The sequence below is a fragment of the Apteryx mantelli genome, chromosome 4 (genome assembly GCF_036417845.1).
Source record: "Apteryx mantelli isolate bAptMan1 chromosome 4, bAptMan1.hap1, whole genome shotgun sequence".
In the NCBI taxonomy this organism is placed as follows: domain Eukaryota; kingdom Metazoa; phylum Chordata; class Aves; order Apterygiformes; family Apterygidae; genus Apteryx; species Apteryx mantelli.
Window position 1 is genome coordinate 88,333,053 of NC_089981.1, and position 25,712 is coordinate 88,358,764.

Sequence of the window (25,712 nt, forward strand, 5' to 3'; positions counted from 1 at the left end):
AAGCTGCCTGATCTTGATGGGATTCTTCTGGGTGTGAAGTTGGGTCACAAATCCAAGTCTCATCCTTGGGAAAACCGTGAATAAAACAGGCTGAATCTCACAAGTCTCCAGAACAATTCCTGGCTGACTTATTTCAAAACAGAAGCCCCTGATGTAAAATTGTTGGAAATAATTAAAAACTTCAAGCTCTATCAAAAGGCAATGAACTCCTCTGGCCGATCCACTCCCCAGAAGGTGCCGGTCTACCGCTGCTGCCATTACCCGTCACCTCCTTCGTTTGAGAGCAGAATCATGTCTGTGAGCGCTGCAGACTGCAGCACTTGTTCCATGCTTCAGGAATGCCAGAGCACACAGCTCCCTCAGGTCACTAAAGGCCCTTCAGCCTTACACGGCGCAATTTCTCTCTTGAACCACCAGGAAGGGGTTACCAACAAAAAGCAAAACTGAAATGTAAGGTCTTATGTCTTTTATTTTTCCGGATACTGTTTTGTCTCTTGAAGTACAGACATCACCCACTCGTGTGTACTGTCACTGTCATATCACTGGAAGCACTGGCTGTCATTCCCGAACGCCTCCTCTTCCTCCTGCTTGCTCCTGTTGGAAATAAAGGGGTCAAATGTGCTCTTTATGCTCAGGCAATGAAATGCAGATTCAAGCCTACTGTGCCTTTGATCTCCCAGGCAGTGTCTCCTGCCACCAGGAGAGGTGAGTCAGGAAAAACGGAAGCAGCTGTAATTCGTTAAGTCAGAGGTCATCAGTACTGAGACTGAATGTAGGGTGTTGGCCTTGCTGAAGCCTGGTGCTGTTTTGGGGGAAGGGGTCTTTGGTCCACCAGAGCCAGGCTCCCAGAGGTATCAGGTACCAACTCATACTGAGAAAGCAGAAGAGGGGAGAGGAGCACTGGTCCCAGACCAAAGTTGCTCTGAAAGTTGACGTGCATCTCCATAAAAGTATCCCAAGCTCTTACATGGCTTTTCCAGCTGTCTCTGTTACTTGGGATTGCTGGCAACATGCCAGAAGAGTTGGGATGCTACTGGGAGTCACCACTCCTCCCCACCCATGAGGAGCTGGACAGAGGAGAAAGAGGGGTCACCAGATGAGGAGAAAAGCCAGGGCAGGGCAGAGGCAACTGACTTGAGCTGGGGTCATTCAAGGGGACAGGGAAGTGGTGACAGTGACCATGGGAGCAGCAGGAGGAGTTAGACACCAGGCATGCTGCCCGTTCACTCCCAGAGGGGGATTCAGAGAGCCCGCTTGGGTCAGGACCACACGTGCCCTAAGCCAGGGAGAGCCTCCCAGCAGCATCACCAGGCTTTGACCGGGCTCCTGCAAGCTTGCCCAGTACTTCCACAGGGCCAAGAAATATGTGGGATTATAAATACCGTCCTTGGGAAGGCAGACGTACTGAGGAGGACTTGGGGCTGAGTCCTGCGAGGATTAGCTGAACATGCAGCTTTTGCTCCTGGCCCACTGTGGTCTGCAAGACCCTGAGCTGCTCCGCCACCCGAGAACAATTCCATGGCTGCTTAATCTGATTACAGAGAGCAATTTGGGAAACTCAGCAAACTTGGATGCCTGTCAGCTCTGGCTTGGTGAGTTATCTTAATGCCTGCTTTTCCTTCAGTAAACTACCACCTCAGGAGAACATGGTTGAGTTTAGGTGCATAGCTTACTGTTGTCAAGCAGTTCTTTGCCATACAGTTGTCATGCTTAAACACTTAAGAGCGTGATACTTCAAAAAAAGCCATGTCAGATGATACTATTCAGTGAAAATCATTTGGGCACTTACCTTACAAAGATTTCTGTACCTGCTTAATTTCAGGTGGAGAGTTATTTCCATGAATTTCAGTGCTCGTGCTTACTTTTGTGTGTAAGGTTTACAGAGTGCCTTAGCCTTTGCAGTACTGAAGCCTGAACTTAGAAAAAAGTGTGCCAATGATTTGCTAACAAAATGGCATGTCCCTTTCTAATGGTTGTTCCACAGGGTACAACAGCAGCCAGTTAATGATTTTAGCCTTCAGAATGAAGTAATGTATATCTGTGTTGTGATGATCTTGGATTTAACCATGTAAGGGCTGGAAATGGGTGAGGAAGGATGAGCCATTTAGGAGTTTTTGATGTTCAACCTACAAAAGAGACAACAAGGTCCGTGTCCCTTTCTTCCTTCCGCCTCCACTTGAACCATCTGCATGGGAAACTTGGAGCCCTCTGGCCTCTCTATCCTGCTCAAATGGACTGTCCATTGGGACACCTCATTTATCTCCAAGTCAAATCTTCCCAGATTTCCTCCATCCCATCCCTTTCCCACCACTCCACCCAGCTCTCTTGAAAAACGCCCACCTCAGTGCCATACCAAGCAAGGAGAGACTACACACTCATCATTCTCTTAGCATGACCCAGTCTACAAACCTCCAGCTCTGAAGGAGTGCCACTACCTCCCCTTGGCTTAGGATAATTTGCATGCTGACATGATGCAGGCAGACTCTACTGCCATCTATCTTAACTTCATTTCAGGCTGAAAACCATAAACTGCTAATCTAGTTTGCCCAGCTTTCCCTTCTCCCCCCGTCCCCTCCCCACCGCCCAGGGCCTAGAAGGGGTCCTGAGAAGTTGAAAGGGGAGTTAGAGAAACCTAATTCCTGAAGGAGCTTTCCAACAAAAATGGGTAGGTCTGAACCCTGGGCTCCTCCTGTCAAGATCTACCATGGGGCTTCACAGGTGAATAAAACACAATTGTCCTCGCAAGGTCAAAAGAGCTTTTCGAGTAGGTCCATGTGCAACATTGTGGGGCTGTTGGCCGTAGGAGTAAGAAAGGAAATTAGGGGGAAAAGTAGCTGTTGGGGTGCCAGAGCCCTGGGTGCAGGTCTGGTTGGGTTGGGATGACCAAAGCCCAGGAGATGTGGTGAAGTTGCTGCTTTGGGGACTTGCTTCTGCAGACATGTGGCAGGATGGAGAAGTTTGAAGGCTGACTTCAGGAAGAGAAAAGACAAAAGGCAGCTGAAGATTGAATGTAACCTATTGCAGGCCACACTGACAGTGAAAGCCTTGGAGATCTACTGACGCAGATCCCCCCAAATCCTCCTTGTAACTGAAAGACAAGTAAAGAGAAGCATGAGATGGTCGTAGATGGGCAGTCATAGACTCCTTCCTTTGCCTCCTCTGGATAAGCAGCTCTGCAAGGCCTGGGACCTTTTTTGTGCGTGAAACAGGAGGAAACCTGCATAAAAACAGCTGCTGTGCTGCCACAGCCTACGGACAAAGAAGAAGTTGCTTAATGAGGGTTTGTCATTTCCTCTAGTATGTTGCAGCAAACTGGGACTGAGGAAGCCTTACAGCTTTGGCTTGCTGCATGGAACAATCTTTGCTGATACCCACTCGCCCAAGAGAGATGGACGTGCTGCAGGAGAATCTGCCCTTGTGTTAGGATAGAGAACAAAAATTTAGGGAGAAAATGGGATGCTGAGGAAAATGCAGTACTTGCTCTGAATTTGTACCACATTTGGTTGATTTCTAGAAAGACTGGAAGCTGGAAGGTCTTGAGGAAGCCAGCCATGGAAAGATACTCAACCAGGAATGAGAAACTAGAGCTGTGCAGAGACAACTTTTCTTGAGGAATCCATGTAGCTGGATGCTGGGGCTTTGCAAGTGTTGCTGTCTGGCTTACCATGAAGCAACAACGACGTGGATTTTGGTGCATGTCTATATACCAGTGTGCACTGCAGATTTGACAGCCTCCTCATAGCCTTCCCAACTTGCAAACAGCAGAAGAAACTCTCCTAAATCCCTCATTTGACCAAAGTTCCTATGGGAAGGGGAAATGGTTGCACACATGGTCGGATCTTCAGACTCTGGAGCCAGCTAGCCTTGCTTTGTGAGTGCTTTGAATCCTCTCTGAAACCAAAGGGAGTGGAGAGTATCTGGGGCAGCACAGAACAGTGCATGTCCAGGGAGGGCGTTATTTTGAGCACAGTCTCAGTGCAATCTCATTGCCATGCTCAAGGGCTCCAGTTGGCAGCAGGGCGGTCTAATGAGTGCTGGTGTGGAGAAGGGCTCCAGCTGGACTTTAATCGCCAGCTTGTGCTCTGTGTGCCGGCTTCCATGGAGAAGTGCAGGTTCTATCCCTCTTTCCACCTCTCATTTTCTTATAAAGTTGAGAAGAGGAAACAGGCCCAGCAGGAACTGAAATCTGGCCCCTTGCATCTATCAGTATATTTAAGAATGATGAATTGGATGGCTCTGAGCCCTGTGGGGATGGAAGCTCAAGACAGCGACGCACTAGATCATCTCAGAAGGGTAGTACAGAAGAGTTCAGACCTTGTCACCAGTGGCCGCGAGAGCACCAGACAGCGCTGGAAGAGTCCAAGCCTTGTTAACACTGACCTGCCTCGTGCCAATGGTGTCGCAAGAAACTCTGACAGGGCAATTGCTTCTTCCAGAGCGTGTCACTTTGTCCTGGTCTTAAGCACTAATTCTTGACTGATGCAGGCAGAGAAGGAAGCAGAACCTAGCTTCGTACTTGCCCCGACAGCTGTTTCTCAAGATTGCAGGCCAAGCCCAGCTATGCAGCTCACTGGTGTTTTAAAGTGGCAGGGGCAGATCCTAAACCTCCTCATCCAAATTAGACCTTCCTTGTCTCAAGGTGCCCATGGTTTTGGTACAACCCTTACAGGAACCAAGCTAGAAGGGGAGAGGACAGGGTCAGTCACTTTCCAAAAAGTCCTTGGTTTTCTCTGGTAAATGGAGGCAAGAGAGATCTTCACTGGTGCAAGTGCCACAAGACCCCAAAATGTAAGGACATGCTTATGCTGACTGACTCCGTAGCCTATGAAAGATGCTGAGAGCCCCCAAAGTATCTCAGATACTTGGTGGAGGCCAGGCGCTACCACTTAATGGGGGAATGACAATGTGAAAGCCCTGCAGTGGGCAGCTGTTGGGGCGTGTTCAGCTGGGTCACTGCCTGCTAGACACACCGAGGTGGCTTTCCCCTGTTGCGTCCCCCTCCCTGTGTGGCCCTTGTCACACGAAGGTCTGGGAGCCTCCAAGCTAGCGACTGTCCTTCGCCTCCTGTACCCTGGGACACGGCAACCTTGAGCAGGCACATTTAGCGACCGGTGGCCGGGGAGAGCGGTGCTGCTGCTGCCCCGGCAGCCCCGATGGCGTGTCCCGGGCGGGTGGCGGCAAGCAGGGCTTGGAGGAGCTCTGAGCCCCGCGGCTGCGCTCAGGCCCCGCAGGGCAGCGCGGGGGCGGAGAGGGGGCAGCAAGCGGGCGGCAGGCTCAGACGGGAGCGCCCCGGGGGGGGGGGGGGGGGAGGCAGAGCCCGGGGCGCGGAGGCAGGACGAGCCCCCGGGGGTGAGGGGGGGGGGCAGCACCGCACCGCACCGCAGCGCGCACCCAGAGCGGGAGCGGGGCGCCGCGCACCGTCCGCAGCGCGCAGCTCCGGCGCCCCAGGCCCTGCGCGCCCGGCGGTGCGGCGACCCGGGGAGGCGGCGGCGGCGGCGAAGAGGAGGAGGAGGAAGAGGAAGGCGAGCAGCAGCCACGCAGCTTTGACGTCGCCGGGCTGCGGCTCCCCGGCTCCGGCTTCTCAGCACGTATAGCACAACGTGACCGCACAGCCCGCCGCCCCCCGTTCACACTCACACTCGCACTCGCACACAACCCGCACGCAGGGGGAACCCGCCGCTGCCCCCGGAGCCCGGCGCGGCGCTGCGCGGCGCTGCGCGGCGCTGCGCGATGGGCCCGGCCGCCGCTCCGCAGGCGCCGTGACGGCTATTTTTGGAGCGCCGCTGGTCCGTAAGGACACACCTCCGGGCGGCCCCCTCCTCTGCTCGCCTCGCCCCCGCCCCAGCATCCTTCCTCCCTCCTCCTCCTCCCTCCTCCTCCTCCTCCCCCGGCGCCTCCTCCTCGCCGTGCGGAGGGGGACCCCGCGCACCATGCGGGGGCACCGGCGTTGCGATGGCATCTGATGGCAGCGGGGCGCAGCCGGCTGGGGCGGCCCCGCTCGGCGCTCGGCGGCCCCGGGAGGCGGCGGCGGCGGCGGCGGCCGGCGGCGCCCTGAGGCTCGGCGCAGCCCGGGCGCTGCCGCTGTGAGCCCGGCTCGCCCCCGGCGCGGCTCCGCGCTTCCCCGGCGCCGGGCGCTGCCCGCGGGGCCGGCCCGCTGCGGAGGCGGCGGCGGCGGCGGCGGCGGAGGCGGCGGAGGAGGAGGAGGAGGAGGAGGAGGAGGAGGAGGAGGAGGAGGAGGGAGCAGCGGCGCGGAGCGGCGCGGAGCAGCGCGGAGCGGAGCGGGGCCGCCGCCGGCCCCCCGCCGCCCTGCGCGCCCGGCCGCATCGGAGCGCGGCGCTCCGCGCTGCCCCCCCCGCCCCCGCGCTGGATATGTGGATGCTCACGTGAAGATGGATTTAGTGTGCGCGCTGCTGTGGCTGCTGACGGTTCTGCTGGAGGGCAGCTCCGGGCAAGGGGTGTACGGTGAGTCCGCGGGCGGCGCGGCCGGGCGCCGGCGTGACCTTGTCGCGACTGTCGCCGCGGAGCGGCGGGAGGTGGCGGCGGGGGCAGCCACAGGGGCTGTGTGTCTCCGTCCCCCCCCCCCCCCCCAAAGCTGCAGCCCGGGGGCTGCACTCGCGGGGGCGGCGGTGCCCCGCCGTGCGCGCCCCGCGCCCGGGCTGCGTGGCGGAGGCAGCGCGGAGGCAGCGGAGTTTGCCTGGCTGCTGCAGCGCCGTTGCCATGAAACACCGATATTACTGACATTACACGCGAAAAAGTGGCGGTGCGGGGAGGGGGAGGGGGGGGGAAGCTCCGCCGGTCCCGGCCCGGGCTCGCCCGTGCCCCGCGGTCCCCTGCGCGCAGGTTGCGGCGGTGCGCTGCGCTGCGCGGCTGCGGGCGGAGCGAGGTGCCGGACCGGGGGCTCGAACTGGCGGCGGGCGCCGCGCTGGGACGCGCCTGCCCCGGGCCGCGGCACTTGTTAGCAGCGCGGCCGCGCAGCCAGGGGCGGCGGCGAGGCGCAAACTTCGCGGGGGGCCGCGCACGGCCCCGCGGTGGCTGCGCGGGCGCTCAGCGCGGGGCAGGGCAGGGCAGGGGCGCGCTCCGCGGCTCCGCTCGCCTGGCGTCTCCCCGCGGTGACTTGCAAACCGCGGAGCGGGGCGCGGGGGCTGCGCGGGGCCGGCGCCGAGCATCCCGGGCGCCGGGGCAGGGCGGTGCAGCCCGGGGCTGACACCTGCGGTTGGGCTTTATTTTGGGCGAGTTGGCCCCGTTTAGGCTAAGCAATGCACGAAAGCGATCTCTCGGCGGAGCAGGGCACGCTGTGCGCAGCGTGGTGTCCACGGGAGGAGGACGTGGAAGGGGGGACACGCGGCCGGGCCGGTGGCGGCGGGCAGCATTTCCACGGGCGTGGGGGAATTTATCGGCGCGGGAGCCCACGCGAGCCGGCGGCTGCGCGGAGAGGAGCCGCTCGCCCGGCGGGCCGCGAAGCCGGGTCACCCCTCGGCCCCGCTACCCCGGCCCCGACGCGCTCCCCTCTTTGCTGGCGCTCCGTTATGTCTGCGGGTTATGTAAGCGGCGTGGCTCCGCGGCGTTACATTCCTGTTATGCCTCCTGCGTTCATCAGAGTATTCACATTGGTGGTAGGTGTTAAGGAGACTTCATGAATTCGCTCCTAAATGCTTCGCTCGGCGTCTGCTGATTTGAGCCCGTGCTCCTATCATAACACGAAGATGTTTGCTACCCGCCGGGCAGACAGCCTCGGCTGGAGACGGACTTTTTGCGCCCCCCTCCTCCCTTTTTTTTTTTTTTTTTTTGCAAAATTTCGGTGTAATTGAAAACGTCTGAGGGTTTCTTCTCGTAGTGGCTGGATTGCTAACGCGGCGCAGCGCGAGGCTCTCGGCACCGGCAGCGCCGGGGCTCCCTGCCTCCCCAAACACACAGGCGCATATTGTTGGCTATCCGGGAAGAGCAACCGCTGTAGTGAATAGCAGAGGAGTCGTTAAGGCAGAGCGCGGTTTGTGTGGGCCTCCACGAAGGGGAGCCTGGATGGGCTGGACGGGCACGTGTGGGTTTGTAGTAGGACTGGTTTCTGGAGGAGCACGGCGAGGATGTATTTTCAGCCTGTAAAATACGACGGCGTATCCGGGTTCGGGGCTCGGGGGGAGTGGTGTGAGGGCGGTCAGACGCAGCTGCGCTGTTTTTGAAGGCTCTTTCGTGTGGAATCGTGCTTTTTCATTGACCTGAGGTTTGTTTGCACAAGCAGGCAGCGCTCTGCTCCCTTTTAAAGCCGAGCCTGGGATATGCCGCTTTGGAAAACCCTGCTCCGGGCGCCCAGGGCCGTGCGGAGGCAGCAGGTCCTGCAGCGAGCGCTTGCTTGCTCCGGTGCAAGTCGCTCGCCCCGGCGGTCTGGGCGCCCTCTTGGCCTCTGCTGCTCGCCGGCTCCTCCCTGTACGGCTGCGTCACGTCGGCAGAAGGAGCCTCGTCTCGGAGAGCCGGGTCCGGCTCGTCGATCCGCACCGGGAAAACTTTTCCCCCCAGCTCCTGGGTCTCTGCTTGGCCTCAGGAGTGGCGCCGTCTCCGCTCAGTCTGTCGCTGCGCCGGCTGGTTTGCAGCCCCTGTTTTGGGAGGTCGCCCTCCCCGTCCCGTCCCTCTGCTGCCCGGCGGCTCTCTCCAGCTGTCTGCCTGCAGCCTCGCGTCTTCTGTCGTCTTAAACTGCGAAAGGTTAAGAAAAGGTCTCTCCCGCTTTGTTGTGTGCCGGTGCGGCGCCGAGCACAGCGGTGTTCTTGTTCACCCCCAACTGCTGTGCTCGATAACCGTTTTGGGGCTTTTTTTTTAATCTTTAAATGCAAACTAAGAGTCTGCATTTGCTTATCCCTAGTTTGTACGGAAAAGCAATTTAACTTCCCGTGATAAGTCTGGCTGCGCATCTCACCGTAAACTTTCCTCTGTTGCTTCCGCACAGGAAAGCTGTGATTAAAAATTCCCCTGCGCTCGCAGCACACTCGGAGGGGGGGACTGAAACTGGGACTAGTTTCCCGAGGTCAGAGAGTGGGTCGCCGGCAGAGCCGGGGCTGCCGGCGGCCCGGCAGCTCCCCCCCGTCCTGCAGCACGCGGCTTCTTAGGGCGATGCATCGGGGCGCTGCGTGGGGAACAGAGCTGCTAAAACCCCCCCGACGGGACGGAGAAGGGAGACTTGCGTTTCGTCAGCTTGGCTTTTCCCAGCTTGTTTTCTTGGCAAAATAATCTTTTAGAACAACCAAAGTGCCGTATGCGCTTCTCCTCCCATTTAAATTATGCGTGACTTGCGTGGGTAATAAAGCAGAATAAGTAAGTATTCAGAGCATTACGGTTATCTTTTCGCCGGCCTTCACGCTGCAAGAGAAGAAACGGCCAAATCAGAAGGCCGATGGGGGTGCAAAGTGTTTTTAAGCAGACAAGTGGCGTCCCCTAAAAATGGGGGAGTTTGGCGAGACGGGAGAGCAAAGCCCCCGGGCCGTTTCCCGGCGCCGAGACGCGCGCTCTCCTCGGGGTCCCGCCTTGCGCGCGCCGAGCGAGGGAAGAGCGTAGCGAATCACTACAAATTAGCCGGAAACGTCCGAGCGGTGGCCACCGGGGCTTGGGCGGGGGCCAGGGGGAATACAGCGGGAGCACGCCGGTGCTGCGACAGCCTGCCAGCGCCGCCGGAGCCGCCGAGCCGGGGAGGGACTTAGCGGCGGTGGGAGGATCTCGGGCAACGAGTGCCTGTATAGCCGATGCGCGTCGGGAAGCTGCTTCCGAACCGCAGGAGGCACCGCAGCACCTTGCCCTCCGCGGCGGTGCCTCCGGGCTCGGCCTCGCCGGGGATAAGCGGATCCGTGATCCAAAGAGTCCCGCCGGTGAGCATGCATTTTTCATGCATGTGAAAAACAGCCGTCCCTGTGCAGGGAAAGCACGTGCAGGAGGTGTCCGTCCATCCGTACGCCCACGTACGCGAGGGCTCCTAATGCCACCGCTCCTGCAGGCGAGGGATCACAAATGAGATGAATGTTTTCGGGTGCCTGAGAGTCTCCTCGAGGCGCCACTCCAGATCGGCACGGGTGGGACTGAGGGAGGTGCTCCGAGACGTGCTGGTGGCCACGTGGTCGCGGGCGCAAAGCAGCGCGGAAGCGGAGGCATTTGTTATCCCGAGCGTCGGAAGGACTGTCCGCGTCTCCCGTGCCGAGCGTAGGGATGTCACCCAGCAGGCTTGATTTTTTTTTTTTTTTTTTGTTATCGTTTGGGCATTTTATAGAGAAGCAGGTTTGAAAACGGGGCCTCGGGAGCACGGAGCTGCGTGTCCCGTCCCTGGTTTGGGGTCCGATGGAGGGTTTTGTGTCTGACGTAGCGGCACGCCACGGAGGTGGAGCAGGGACCACGCTGCGCCGGGAAGGAGCTTGTCATCCCCGGCCGCCTCTTTAATGTCACTAATTATTTAGGTCGTGCGCTGTTCCCTCTCCGGGGGGGGGAACGCCGGCTGGCTTTGGTGCTGGGAATGTCTGCGTGCCACTGCTGACCTTGCCTTTTCCGGATGCTCGCCCTGCCTCGAGCAAGCGGATTGGGAGGATGGAGCACCCGGGCGCGGGGTGCTGCTGCGGTGCCGGCGGGGTCCAACGCGCTCGCGGCGTTGCATGGTTTAACCCCGCACCGGTCGGGATCCCATGCGACGGCGGACGGCTCCGGAGCCTTAACCCTTCCCGGAGCCCCCGAGAGGCGTCTGCGCCTGCCGCTCGCCCCGTGGGCCTTTGCGCTGGGCTTTCAGCCGCTGTCCGAGCTGGGCTTAATTTTCGGCCGCTGAACCTTGGAGGATAGGGATGCGATGGATTGGGGTCGAGTGGTGCAAATGGAGGAAGCAAAGTATAGAAATGCTCCGTAATAAATGGAGGGGGGGAATCAACAGCTGTGATTAACCCCACGTCCGGCCTGATTCCAAGTGCACTGAAGTCCATCAAGAAACTTCCATCAAGTGCAGTAGCTTTCGCTCCTGGCCAAACACTTGGAGTTTCCATGAGCGCCTGCACCGGCCGCAGGCGGCTGCATGTCCTGAGCCGTCTCAGAGCGACCCTCCTGGCATGCACTGAGTTGTCTCCGTGCTGGAGCGGGCGGCTTCGTGGCGTAGCTCCTCCGTCCCCCCAGAAGGAGCAGCTGATGCTCTTTGCGTGTTTGGCCAAAATGTTTCCTCTGAGTCGGCGTGAAGGAGGTTTAGAGGAAATGGGGTGGCGAGGAAAGAGTCTTTAAAACAAATAAAATATAAAAGCTCTCCTGGCTCAGAACAGCAAAATCCAGTTTAATTAGGATCAGTTGGAGGAAGTGGTGGGGAGGAAGGAAACGGAAAAAGGATTAAAGCTCCGTTCTCTTTCTTTCACCCTCTTCTCACCCTCTTTCGCGCTCCCTTTGCGTCATCTTCTGCTCCCTCTCCGTCCGTCCCAGTGCCCCCCTCGGCTGCTGCTGGCCCTCGTGGGGGTTGTGCATCTGCCAGCCAACAGCTTGAGTGCGAAGGACGCTATTTTCTATATGTAGATGTGTGTGTGTATATATATATTTGCAAGCTTGCTTGGGGCAGCTGGGGCCCTGCGTTGCAGCTCCCTGATGAACATTTTGTTGCTGCTTTCCTTCCTTGGAGAAGGTCTGCCTTGAGGAATCTCTATCTCCGACTCAGTGAAATACCTCCAGCCCTTTTTGGTCTTCTAGGAGAAAGATGAGACTTTGGAAGGCTACATGGGGGATTTTATTTTTTATTTTTCTTGATATGGGCCCGAGACCTGCTGCAGTTGACAGCTACTTAGATAGACTTCTGGAGAACACTATTTTCCGCAGTGTCTCCCCTTGCTGCAGAGGCTACCGAGGAAAGCCAGGTGCCCCAAGCCCGCGTGCTGCGCATCGGTGGTGCCCTTGGCCATGGGGGCATCCCTGCTCCGGTGCAGCCCGGTGCGTGTCCATCCGCGTGGCGCAGGCTGGTGCCGGGGCGTCCGGTCCTGCCGCTGCAGAGCAGCAGCGCGCTGAGCACCCACCGCCCGCTCCTCATTAGTCCCTTTGGTCTCGCTTTTTATAGGCCCTCTTTCCAATTTCGAACGATGCCCGAGTCCATCTGAATTATTTCCTGTCGTCTCCAGAAATAATGGCCTCACTAAATATAGCTGGAGAGGGAGGGAGCTCGGCCGTGCTCTTCTGGGACGGCTCCGCTTCGAGGTGCCCTCCCTGCCCGCGCGGCCGCCGGGAGCCGAGCAGCTGCCTGGCCCGGGCTGCCCCCACCGCTCCCGGGGGCGTCGCGGTTTATTGGGGCATCCCCTTCCCCCGGCTGCGTGCTGCAAGCATGCCTTGATGTCCATGCAAATCCTGACGCGTGCTTCAGGTGCTCCTGCAGTCCCACGCGTGGTGGTGGCCAGACGTGACCACGTCGGAGCACCGGGCAGCGGTCTGGAAAACGGGTCCTGCATGGAGCGACCGAAGGCGGCAAAGAGCGATTAAGATGGTTAAGAACAAGGCGAGCGTGTGTTGTAGTTATCTCAGGCAGGTTGAGCCCGTCTCCGCTGGAGAGACCCCTCTGAGCCAGCTGCCTTGGGTTTCGGAGGAGCCGGCAGCGTTCGCCTGAAGGTAGCAAAGCACACAGTGGAAATAAAGATGTAAGGTTTTCTTAACAGCCGAGGTAATTAGCTGTTGGAGGAGCTCACCAAGAGATGTGCTGGACTCCCTGAAGTCGAGAGTCTTTAATACACAATCAAATGTTTCCTCTTAAATTTGCGAGCTTGATATAGGCAGGAATTGCTCAGGGAAATCTCTGGCTCGTGGATGTGTGGGAGGTCAAACCGGAGGAGAACTACCGTCTCTCCTGGCCTCACACGCTTGGAACCAGTTAATCTATTTTTAATATATCAAAGAAGCGATCAGAGTAATGTATGTTACTTAACAAATGCCCTGGACTTTAATTACATTATTAATACCTTACACGATTAAAACACTGTCTACCCTTCAGAACGCAGCACAGGAAATACGCCGTGGGTAACTCTCAGCGTATGGAGGGATTGCGTGATTGCCGTGATGGGAGGAGACAGCACCGATGGACCAACCCGCTCCTCTCTTTCTCTGCGTTAACCATCTGCAGTATTGCTTTCTATGGGCTTGCTGCCTTTTACTGGTTTACAGTAATAACTTCTACATCTTGTTCGGTGCGTTTTGAACATCGTGGATGATCGTCTCTAGACCCAAATCCAGTATAAACTGATCCAGACCATTTACTAAGCTCAAACGGGGCGTGTATTTGGTTCTGGGGTTCAGCGTGAGAGAGTCCGTTTATGCTGACTGTGTTTTCAAAATCCCAATCTGGACAACCTCAAGGGTTGGCTTGAGGTTCTTGAAGGGTCCTGAAACCACCCCAGAAAAGTGCATTTCCAAAGGGACCTCTGTTGGTGGAGGAACCGCCAGCGCCTGACCCCACGTTGTTGTGGGAGCGGAGGCAATTTCTCAGGAACTTACGGCCAGGTTTTCGGCAGCTGGCCTCGGTTTGCTTATGTGCCTGTGTCCCGTGGGTTTCAAAGTGAGTTAGGTGCCAGCGTGCCCTCTGGGAGTTCGGGGACAGCAGGGGACACAGCGCTGAGATGCTCCCTCTGACCGAGACCCAGCAGCTTGGGCAGAGCCTCGACAAGCACTGCCTGCCGTGCCGAAGCCTTGCCTTGTCGGACTTCTTGGCACGGGAGTAAATTCCATTTCCTGAAGGGTTGTTGTGTAATTTAGAAGTGTGTTTTCCATGAGCAGATGAAACACTTGGTTCTCTCTCACGTGTGTAAGACGTTCCCTTCACAGCTCCCTTGCCTTTCGTGTAGAAATTTGCAGAGAAAAAAATGCGAGTGGGTATTGGCTGTCTGAGCCATGCTTTTAAAACATATTAATTGAAGTTCAGGTGCTGGGAACAGCCGTGATGGTGAAAGCGGAAGCCGATTGGGCTGGTAGGAATGAGCAAGCACTGTTGGGATGGACAGTCAGACAGCGGCCCACCAGTCAGACAGCGGCCCACCAGACTGCTCTGTAGTCAGCAGGAACTGTTTTGGGCCCTGGATAAAGTGAATATTTGTCCTATCCCAATGCCCACTCAGCCCGTTCCTTCTCCTGGTGGCAGAATACGTTTCTGATGACGCTGTGATTTCTCTGCCATTTTCTCTTGCTGGGTCTCCCCAGCTTTTGGCTGCCAAGACTAAGCTCGTTACGGTGCCACCGTCTTTGGATGGGGTCAATTAAAGTTCTGTACGTCCTCTGCATCACACGGGCAAACGCTCTAGTGTGGCTTTGGGGGAGTGCAGCAGTGAAGGTTTACCATGGTTGCCATCCACATCCAACGCCAGCTCTTCTCTTACCTTTCCTATTCATCCCTAAGCTCCCAGCTATCCTCAGGGAGAATTTCGGTATGTCTCACTGTGCTTCTATATGCTTTTTGGCCTCCTTGCCCATGAAGGTCTGGGTTGGAACGTGTGTTCCTGCCCACTCGCTGGGCGGTTGGTTGGCTCTTTGACAGTCTTCCTCTGCCACCCCGCGGTCCTCCTAGACCTCTCGCTCTGCCTTCGTTTTGTGCTTGTTTCCAGTCGAGTTACGTGTGCTTGCTCTGCGTTTCACCTTTTACTCTAGCCCAGCCTGCTGCGTGTGTCAGGTACCCAGCTCACCTCAGCCAAACTGGCCTAGAAGACACTGTCTCCACATGCTGGCCAAGCGGCTGAGTATCTAGTAAACCTATAACATGAGTCTGCCGGCTTCTGGCAGAAGCAACCAGCAGCTGCAGTAATACGACAAGAGCTTGAAGACGTGGGTGGAGGTGGGCGCGTGCACACAGATGCACCGTGCAGGGAGCTTATGAGTGTTGGAAGAGGATGCAAGCTTTGGTGACTGTGCGCTTCTGTGGCCCGACTGGAAGATGTTCGCTCGGCTCCCTGCATCACTGCTTGGATTTTTACACGGGGACCGAAGACATGGGAACAGCCCTGGATGAAACACAGCTGGAAGAGGGGGTGGAAGAGCAAGAGCAGTCTCCAGAGGAAGCCCTGGTACAGTCTGTTTGGCTGCTCAGGCGTGGGGTGGCCTGAAAGCACGCTCGGAGGCTGCACACAGGGCTAGGCTGGATGGGAAGCGGCAGTGGAGCAGGCACTGGAGCTGGTAAATGGCATCTGCTCTTTGCCGTCATTATGGGGGAAGCTGCCTAGAGGTGGGAAGACCTTCTTCTCGCCTCAGTAAAGCTGTCCTTTGGAGCGATGTCACGGGGCGCTGGAAGTGACTGTGGCTTTGGGAAGAGCCACGTCCTTTCCTTGGCTCCTTTTCTTCTCTGACCCCTTTCATATTTAATCCAATATGGATTTCAAGTAGTGAAAATTAGATTACTAAAAAAAAAATAAAATAAAGAAAGCTGGGGTTGCTGGTCAAGCAAGTGCAAGCTGTATTCCAACACACACTTTCCTCTTCAGTCTGTTAGCAGTACAAATCCATGCTGGCATTAATATCTTCTCTCAGGTAACTGGAATGATACTTGCTAGTGAAGGTATGAAGGAAGCAGTTGTGCAGGAATGGCTGGGTGGGGAGGGCAGGTGCTGTTTATTAGCAACACGCCAGCCAGCGTGGGGGTCAGAAGGAAGAGCGCTGCATGCTGCTCCAGAGCCCCACTACCGTTCACCTGGATTTCACGGGGGCCTGGCAGGTGATGCTTCACAGCGTTTCATGCAGGAATAATCCAAGAAGATTGGCATTATAGGGCTTAACTCACCGCTTGGAGCAGGTTGAGCACTGCAACGACGCTTACTTGACAGCAGCTCAGCTACATGGCCACCAGGCTGCAGTCCCGGCTCCTCACCCCTCTCTGGATCCATTGGCTGTGTTTGGCTCTCCATGAGATGATTCTGGAGCTGGGCACATCCCAAACCACTCCATGGCCTGGGATGGGCATATGCGTCCCCTAAACACCCAAGCAGCCTGCATCAGGACATGGAGAACAGACTCTTGGCATCTGTTTCCTCTGCAAGGGATGCTTTGGTGCTCACAGGTTCACTGATGGCATGTTTTGGTTTTAATCTTTGGATGTTTTTGTCACTTGGTTTGTTGTTAATTGTTTGCAGGAGCGTGAGGTGTTTGTAATGATATTAAATTCTCTTAACATGACATCTTCATTAATAAACAGATGTGGCCGTACAATACTTGGGCATTTGAGTGTTTGGGAAAGAAGGATGGGTGACAGAATTGTGTTCAGGTGTCTCCATTGAGTGCCTAGCTCTTCTTGCAGAACCTATACGTGAAGTGTAACCCAGCATAGTACAGCATTACATGCCCTTTGCATCTCACCATGCAAGCAGGTGAGCTCATAAGTCATCCTGCTTTTCCTTTGCACCCAGCCCCATCAAGGACAACTGCACTTTGCAGGTGTCTGTATCCGTCCTACAAATCAGCAGCACCTTGGGCTCACTTCCCTGTCACATCGCTTCTCAGCGTGACACTCTGCACAGTTGGGTAACCCAGATACAGTTGGCTCCTCTGGCTTTGTAGACCGTGCCAGCTGGCCTCTCGCTTGCCTTGTGTACTCCAGCAGCGAGCAATGAAACCTGCAGAGCAGCGCTTGAGGTCCAGGTGTAGCCTGAAGCACCAATGAAACAGAATAGCTGTATTAACAAATGGTGGTGCTGGCACCCTGTCATTATCCTGTTTAGTCCTGGAGGACAGCACTGTGAAAGGGCTTACAGCCTCTATCTAAAGAAAAAAAGACTTATCTGCTGGTGCCACAGCGTAGCACTAGTAGGAACAGACAAATGCACAGAGCTGGAGGTGCCTGTATGTGGTGCTGGTCCATGTCCAAGGTCTTAGGAAGGGCACACAGGTCCAGTGTATAGAGGCCACATTCTCCTCCAAGACACCATGAAATATTTCCTATGACTACGAGATCATGGACTATGAGATCAGCTCTAGAAAGCTTACCTGCAATCCCTTTTAGCCCTCCTGTGAGCGTGGATTGAGGTATGAGCTGTGTGCGGCTTTGCGGTGTGGCTGTAGGCAGGTTGCGTAGCAAGCTCGGGAGTCCAGACGGGCGCTGTGCTGAGTGTGGGCGTGTGTTTGCATAACATTCAAAGTCATTGCTGTTGTTTCATTAAAATGGGATATGTTAGAAATTGCATTTGTGTTTTGGTGAGGTCTTGGAGAGCTTCTGGTTACAGGTTAGTATTGGTTTGCATGTGGCTGTTGCTAGTTGTTGCCATGTTTTGTAGTGTCTAGATGGCATGGAAGTAATTTGGACAATGTAGTTAAATTAATGAGTTTCTGTGGGAGGATAACTTCCTCAAGGATTCTAGTTTCCATTAAAAACTGTCCAAGAATGACTGGTTTTCTTATGACTCATGATTTAAAAAAATTTTTTCTTTCCCAACACCTGAAAAAAATGGTTTTGTGGATTATACCTACCAAGTGGGATTTAGGAAATCACTGGGACCAACGTGAGGATAGGAAGGAGCGGGCAATGTTTAGCCCACGGATGTCGGAGCTATGATCGTATTTGAATCCGTGCTTGGGGTTGGTGAGACTTGGTCCTCTCAATGGGGGTCAGGAGGATTTTGGAAAGGCAACAGGAGCGTGTTCGTAGCACCAAGACTTGCCTGAGCTTGAAGGGAGCTGGAAGTCGCGATCCCGGCCCCTGGACAACCCTTGACCACCGGGCGAGCCTGGCTGCCTGCAGAGCAGCGCCAGCGAGAGCAGCTCATCCAACGCTCGTCAGAGCTCAACAGCAAACACCAACGACCCGGCTGAAGTAAATAAGTGGACCGGAATTGTCATCTTGTGCCTTCGGACAGCCGGACGCAAACGTGTTGGTTCGTATTTGTGCATAGGCAGGACGGTGCCTGGTAGAGACGTGGTGCTCTTTGGGATGAGAGCAGGTGGATATGGAGCGTAGACGTCCTCCTTATGGAGAGCTGCAGGTTGTTCGGTCATACCTTTTCCTGCGTAGTGCAAGAAGAGGTCTGGCTCCCGCAACCTCCTGCCAGTGAGCGTGCTATGCAGTGCTGATTTCAGTTTTAAAGCAAGTCTTTCTGCTTTGGTTAAGATATAACTTTCTTTGATACTCAAAACTAGGCGCCCTCAGTCCTCAGGAGATACTTGGAAAAACTACATCATCTTCTTGAATGGGAAACTGCCGAGACTTTTATTTTTTACATCGTTTCACTGACTAATTCTGGCTTGTGGCCTACAGATCTGTGAGATATGGATCAAAAAGGCAGGGAGATAAAAGTCTTATACCGATCTTACCGACTAGCGGTAGCTCTGCCATTTTAGTGGTGTATGCTATGATGCTTAATTCAAATCTAGAAATCAATAGAAGCTGTGTCTACTTCATCTGCATTCATGGCAAGGATTGTTTTTACTGCAGCATGGCTCGCTACGTCGTCTTTGCAGATACGCACAGTAGTTGTGGCTGTTAAGACTTGGATTAATATTCCGGGTTCCCATCTTGTTTCTCAAACTCAAGTTAAACCCTTTTTGGTGCAGTTCTTGTTTTATGAATATTTGAGCCTGGTGAGCTTAATGCTGAACTTGAAAGTATTTTCTGTGCTAGCGAGATGACGTACCGTAGTAAGATACTACTGTAGCTGCTGTGCTTTGCAGTCCTTCTCGAGCAGTCTGGGAGGAAATTTTTTAGAAACGATGTTGATTTTAGGCACATCTTATTGGGGTACAATCTCTTGAAAAGTCACTTCCACTGCCTCCGTGCCACAAGGCTGAGAGCCACCAGGGGCTTTGATTAGCTTCGTTGCCTCCCGGGTGGCGGATGCAGAAGTGCCTGATCCTGTTGGGTGCTGGCCCCTGCTCTCCGTGTTAGGGAACTTCTTCCCCGAGCAGTGTCGTCTTTCTTGAATTTTTTTTCCCGAATGGGAGCCTGACTGTGTTCTGGCTCTGTCCTGCCGCCCATCTCCCTTCTTTGAGCTGCTGTTACAGAGTTAAGTTTCCCATCATGGATTTGCCTTCATGTTGGTTTCCTCCCTTCCCTGAAGTTGTCCTCCTCTGTTGTGCTGGTGATGATTTGTAATGCTACCTTGACACAGTTATACAATAACCTACTTTTGGGGAATAAAAATTCAGCTCAAGCGTGCCTTTCCCAGCAACGTGTGGTCACTGCCATTGTTACAGGGATTAAGATTATATGTTCGCTGAGCAAAATTGTAATGATTTGGCAGTTGAAGTCGTTCTTTTTGATTGCTTAATCATTTCACACTCGTTCTCTTCAGCTCCAACTCTTTCAAAACACTGGTCTTAACATTTCATTAGCATCTGATTGTACCGTGGTTTGTAAGGGCTGTATATGGAGGGGGCACGTACATGGAAGGAGTCATACAGTCACAGAACCATTTAGGGTGGAAGGGGGCTCCGGAGGTCTCTGCTCCGACCCCTGCTCAAACCAGGGCCAACCGCACAGCTGGGTTGGGTTGCCCAGGGCCTTCCCCAGGCCAGCTGTGAACATCTGTTCACACACCTCTCCAGGTCCTTGTCCCAGGGCTTGACCACACCGCGGCGTGAAGTTTTTTTCTTTATACCCAGTAGGAAGTTCCCTTTGGCAATGTGGCCCTGTTGCTTGTCGTCATGTTCCCAGCAGGCTGCTGTTAAACTGAAAATCCTTGCGGATGCACTTTCAGTATTATGGCTGCTAAAACAAATGCTAAGTGGTGAACTGTGGTTGATGGGGGTAAAACAAGATAGAGAACTGGGAGGAGTTGCACCGGTAATTCGCGTAACCCAACCGTTTGGAGAAAGATGAGCCCATCTGATGAACTGATTAAATAAAAAGTCATTGAGATGACGCTTATAGCAACAACGTGCACACTTGATCCCACCTCTCCTGCCTTAACAGCTCTTTATCTTGCAAATCTGACTCCTTTTCTAAGAAAATCATTTGCACTGTCAAAAATAGCATTTAGTAAAAATAGCAGCTAGACACCTGAGAAACTCCAGGAGCTTCAAATTGGAAGGTCACAGCTCAGCAGCTGCCCTCTCTTGTGCTGTAGCCTGGATCGGCGGTGGAAGAAGGATCCTCACCCGCCAGGCTGCCCCGCGGGGCCCGGGCTCCTTGCTCTCAGCGGCTCTTGGCTGCCGGAAAGGAGAGAAACGCTTGAGCGAGGCGCGAGGAGACGGAGGCAGGAGGAGGAACGGGCAGGCGGCGGGGCCAGGCGGTGTTTTCCCCCCTCCTCGGCGCCGTGGCCACGCGCCACCTCCCGTCCCCTCGACGGAGACGTGCTGGGCTGCGCTCTGCCGCAGTCCGTCCTGGGCACACCACCAAAGGCTCCCGGTTTTGCCCTTATCTCCAACCTTGAAGGTCATTACGGTTTAGGGCTCAAGGGCCCAGCTTATGAATTAGAAAATAAATTAAGATTCGCTTGTGGAAGAAGCTGGAAAAATTGGACAGTGTTGGAGCGAGCATTAGGCTGCCTGGCTGATTAATAGTTGTTTTTCTGAAGGCGGAGTTGCTCTGCTATTCTGGGTGTTGGCTTGTTGTTTTTTTCTGTTGTGTTTTGTTTTGCGTTATCCTGACGGAATATAAAGCAATGAGGCAGCCTTGGAAGCGTCGCACTCCAAGGGTCAAAGCAACGAGGGAACGCTGCCACAGTGACTTGTTTCAGCCCAAGTTTTTCCTGCCGGTGCGGCAGGCGGTGGCTGAGCTGTTTGCGAGGGGCAGGTTTGCAGGTCCCCAGCTGTAAGTTATCATGATCCTTACTTAAAGCCCAGCCCGGGGCTCCTTCATCAGCCTTCCTCCAGGAGTGAGGAGGAGCCTGGGAGGCAGCTGGCTTGCTCTGTGTAGACCCTCCTGATGTGAGTTATTCCTCATCTTTCTTTGCAACCATTCATTTGCCCCATCAGTAGAGCAGGGGTGGAAGGAAAAGATGTGCAGGGGACTCAGTGCTTCCTTAAGTGTGCTGGGTAAATATATTAAATATTTAAGGGCTGGGGAGGTGGTTTCTACAGGCTCTTAGTGAGGTTCTTGTGCCAGTGCTGTATTGGTGCCTCTGGGGCTGTTTCTCCAGGTTATTGGGTGGGATGTTGGGCTGAGCTCCAGCCAGGGAGAGCTGGGGCTGGAAGGGGAGATGGGTCCTGGGAATGGAGCTGGCCTCCATGCACTGAAGTTAGCCCTAGGGTAAGAAAGGGAAATGGTTCCCCAGTAGGTGGCGATTTCCAAAGGCTGCAGGAGCTATCTCCTGCAGGTGATCAAAATGTTTTGACAAAATGGAAATGCCCTGGGGGTGGTTCTTGTGGTGTGTGGTGTTTTGTTTTTGTTTTACCTTCTTGAGTGCTTTAATATATATATATATTTTTTAAAAAAAGAAGCCTTGAAACAGTCTCTTCAAACTGAAAAACTGAACTGTTTCACTTAGAAAATGTCAAAACACTCAAAATGTTTTCTGATTGTTCAGAAATGCTGTCAGGAATCTATGAAATGTATCAGGCTTTGGAATTTATATTTTTTTTGGCTGAGAAATTTATGGGGAGAAGAGAAATGTCCCCCTTCAGCTTGCACACCAATGAACCATGTTTGGTGTATAGAGTGTCTCAATTTTTAGGTCAATGATCTCCAGTCATATACAAGAAAATCCATCTTCTTTCAGTAATTTGCCTGTTTGTAATATGTTTCTACATACACCATCTTCCCTTGTACTAGAAATTTGATGTGATATACTTGAAAAGAGCAAGTCTTCAGAAACTATGCAGTTGTCTCTGCAGTCAAAGGTCTGCTCCAAGTCACTGAAGCCAAATGGGTCTTGCTTAGTCTAAAGCTTCTTGTTGTATTGCAGCTCCAATTAATTGATTATCAATTAATCCATTATATGTGACTGTCAATGCTAATGTAGACATTGAAGGAATAAATGGTTGATGTGCCCCTTCATGTGCAGAAGCTGGAATGCCTGTTCCAGTAGAAAAACAAATGGTTCATGTGTACAAATGATCCTTTTGTGGCTTGACTTGACTCATGCTGGTATCAATACTTTCATGGCCTGATAGGAAAGTTCAGCTAGCGCCTGCTCCTACCCAACTGCCTCTTTCCATACAAACGAAATAACCGCTTTGTGATCTGTGGTCAGCCAAGTCAAAGAGCTTTTCAGTAACAAGCTGCAAGAATGCTCATCTTCCTTTGGTTGCAGAAGCTTTCACAATTTTTAGTTAAATGCAGCTGTTTTGCCTTAGTAAAATTTCTTTTTGCTCAGGTGCCTGAGGTTAAGTTAATCTCTCTTTCTCTCTTTTTTTTAAATATATATCAAGGCTAAGTATTCTCATAAAGGGACATTTTGTTGCCCACAGCTACTCCATACTAAAACAAGTAGAGTCCTCAACCTTCAGGGGCTTTTAGAAGTATTAAAAACAATACCCTGCAGCTAAACTCCCATCCAGTGAAGCTCTATGGGATTTTACTAATGGGTTTTCACTCTCCACCCTGCATTTATGTTCAAGCCCCTGGAGAACCTTTATCTGTCTCATTGCACTGCACCGGGGAAAAGATAATGGAGTTCCTGGGTGTTTTTGTTTTAAGAACTGTGATACATGGTAGAAGTGATGCATAGACTCAGGCCAAGCATTAGAAGCACACTTTTAACTGCAGAATAGGTGAAAATCCTGACCTCCTCTGCTTACCAGGCACGCTCTGATCTTCGTTTCTTGAGTGGTCCTTGGTGTTTTGTAGCCGATGCTCTAGTGGAGCAGCTGGTGCTGCACACTGTGTTCGAGCTGCAAAGGTAATGGTGAATTCTGGTAGGTAAACTGGAGAACTGGATGCTGGGCTGCTGTCGACACACGGTGTTGTCTTGCTATATGTCTGTTAAACCCCAGGTCAGTTGCTGAACACCAAGTGTGGCAATGCTACAGGGTGATATTTAGAAGCGAGATTTGCCCTTTCTGAAACCCTTGCTATTCTGGGTAGATGGATGATATGGATAAGGAATGCTTGAGGTCCAGTTTACAAGCTTCTTCAGTCCGCTGACTCATTCAGAGTGGGCTGGTAGCCAAATTTCTTGCACTGGAGATGAATCCATGAGGGCAAGTATAACTGTGTTCACTGAACCAGATGTTGTGAAGGTGGGACAGACCTAGTGTTCAGACAGCGAACAAGATCCGTGTTCTGGAACAGGTTGCCCAGAGAGGTTGTGGAGTCTCCTTCTCTGGAGATATTCAAAACCCGCCTGGATGCGATCCTGTGCAACGTGCTCTAGGTGACCCTGCTTGAGCAGGGGGGTTGGACTAGATGATCTCCAGAGGTCCCTGCCAACCTCAACCATTCTGTGATTCTGTTCAGGAGATGCTTGCAGCTCCAGTCTCTGGAGGCTTTTTATCAGTATTCTTGGTGCAAACCCCTCCAATCCTCTGTTTGCAGCAAGAACCTTTGCAGCTGGGAATAGGAAAAATGTGCCATGCATGTGGCAATGGAATAGGGATCTCTTGGATCACTTCAGATGAATGTGCTCAGAAAGCTGGAAGTCACTGGGGCCTGGTTAGTGTGAAGAATCCTTTAGCACCATGGTTGCTGCCACATGGGCAGCAAGAGTTGCTGCCTGGCTCCTTGCTGGAGGCAGCAGACGAAACCTCCTCCTGGTGGTACAGTGCTCCGCTGCTCTGTCTCTGTGGTACTCTCTTCGATGATACCAAAGCTCCTCTTACATCCCACACTGAACTTCAGGAGACCCAAGTTCTGTCTTAGCACAGTGAGATACAGAGGAAGCCCTGAAGTCACCCAGTTCAAGGCAGTGAGTCAGCTTAGATGAGGGCAGAAGATGGCTGAGACTGCTGGGCCCTGCTGTTATATATCAGATGAATAATACTTCTGTATGAGTGAGTCTAGATTTGCTATAAATAAATACTTGCTATAAATATTTGCTATAAGTAAAAACATGAACTTGCCCTCTTATTCTTTTTATTAATAACCCTGGGTCAAAGCAGCTGGACTGAGCACTGCAGAGCAGCCTAGCTGGATGCTGTGACCAGGCTGCTCACCAGCAGCATGCCCAATTTCTTCTCGGGCTAATGGAAGTTCACAGCTCTGAACTCAGGCTTGGCAGCATTTTTTGTCCATGTTTCAGTAACTACTGATTAGAAATGCAGTAATGTGCATAGGAAAAAATACTGCTCTAACCCCAAAGTCTCTCTCCTGCTAACATAATGCAATGGGAGAGCAGGGTTTTCCATCTCTACATCTTTATTGCAGGAGAAAGCCCTCTTGATGGGAGGCAGAAATGGCTCTAGAAGGGCTTAGCCTGCGCTGTGAACCCGCTGCGGGAACTGTCGGTGCTGGTGGCTGGTATTTTTAGATGACATCTCTTCTCCATGCTAGAAGCCCAGGTTTCCTTTTTTACTCCGGGCGTGAAGCATGACTGCATTTGGGGCTGTGAACGACAGCCCCGGCGAAGGTGCTGTAGAGCAGCAGCTCTGGAAACTGGCAACCGTTGCAAATGGGAGTGGGAAATACTGCAATTGTAAGCCCTTATGCGGGCTTGCATCGTTTTTGCTACTGCTGTGTCGCACTATTAATGCTGCCCGGCAGGCTCGAGCAGCCACGTTGTGCTTCCATGGAGTAAGTCCTCATCCTGATGTCTTGGTGGTCTGTAATTTTTCTGAAGTATCCAAACACATCAAACCCCGTGTTTGCCACCCCCAGTTTACGCAGCGGTGTTTTGCTGCTGTGTGCTCACCGCGAGCAACGCTTCCGCTGACCTTTCTCGTCCGTCCGTCTCCTCGTTTCGGGCACGAGCAGTGGAAATGCAGGCAGGCAAAAACGAAGCAGATGGGAGTGTGCTGTAATGAGGACAGCGGAAGATTAATCTGTGGGTCAATAACGCTCCACCATTGAGAGTTGTACGGCTGTACCTAATACAGGAATAAATTTAATTGCAACAGTATTTAGGGTTGGTGTTGAAAACCTGCTCTGCAAATTGGTTGTGCAGTGAAATATGTCCAGACAGGTTCCTGTCTATCATGGCACCTATTTAGAGCCTAATTTGTTTTTTGAGCCTTATGTTAAAAAGGGGTTAAAAGTCTGTTCTTTAACTATTCCGGTGCCACCAGGGAGGAATTAAGCACAGAAAAGTCCTCTTCCATCTGTGTTGGCTCTAGCAGGAACTTCAGCGCGTATAAGGGCAGTGTCTGGACTTATTTTTCCTGATGCTGTAATAAGGGATGTGGGTGCAAAGTCCTGTTTGCAGTAATGGGGTTTTGGTTTAGGAATAGTTGGGTCTGTCCCAGAAGGACTGGGAGGGTATAACCCTTCCCATCCATCCAACCTACCTGCCCGTGCTGAAAGTTTGGGAGAACAGGGAGCTGTCCCTGGCATCCCAAACCTCCCATGTCGAGGGGGCAAGGTCCACGTGTACCACAAGTGCTGTTGCCACCTAGCACTGGGGGAAGAAAAAAATGTGGGTTTTGCTCTCCTGCTGCAACTCGAAACTTGAATGCTTTCCTCCTTGTCCATTTTCTTCACCTTTGCTTCTTCCAAAGCTAGCAAGTGCAGTTAGTGTCCACCAATGCATTGCGAGACCACGCAAAATGCCTGAAAGAACACGTGTAGTCCTTGGCTTCTACTTGTGATGGCAAAAGCTAGGGAGTCCCGCTCAATTTTTCACGCTGTCCAAACTTCATGGTTAAAGTTGCACTGGCAAACTAGTCCTAACCACATGCTGTTAGATAGCTTTGAGTCACCACAAAGCTTAATTCTCAAAGTAAGCGTGCTTCACGTCTGCTCGTTGTCT

At 53.4% G+C, this 25,712-nt stretch overlaps 1 protein-coding gene across 1 annotated transcript in view; it reads left to right on the top strand.

The window, feature by feature from the left end:
• Positions 1-6,379: 6,379 nt before the first annotated feature.
• MDGA2 (MAM domain containing glycosylphosphatidylinositol anchor 2) overlaps positions 6,380-25,712 on the top strand; it is a 382,608-nt gene continuing 363,275 nt past the window's right edge. The window contains exon 1 of the mRNA XM_067295207.1: positions 6,380-6,462. Within this exon, the coding sequence (XP_067151308.1) occupies positions 6,390-6,462 (73 nt within the window). The 5' untranslated portion in view covers positions 6,380-6,389. The remainder of the gene's footprint in view (positions 6,463-25,712) is intronic.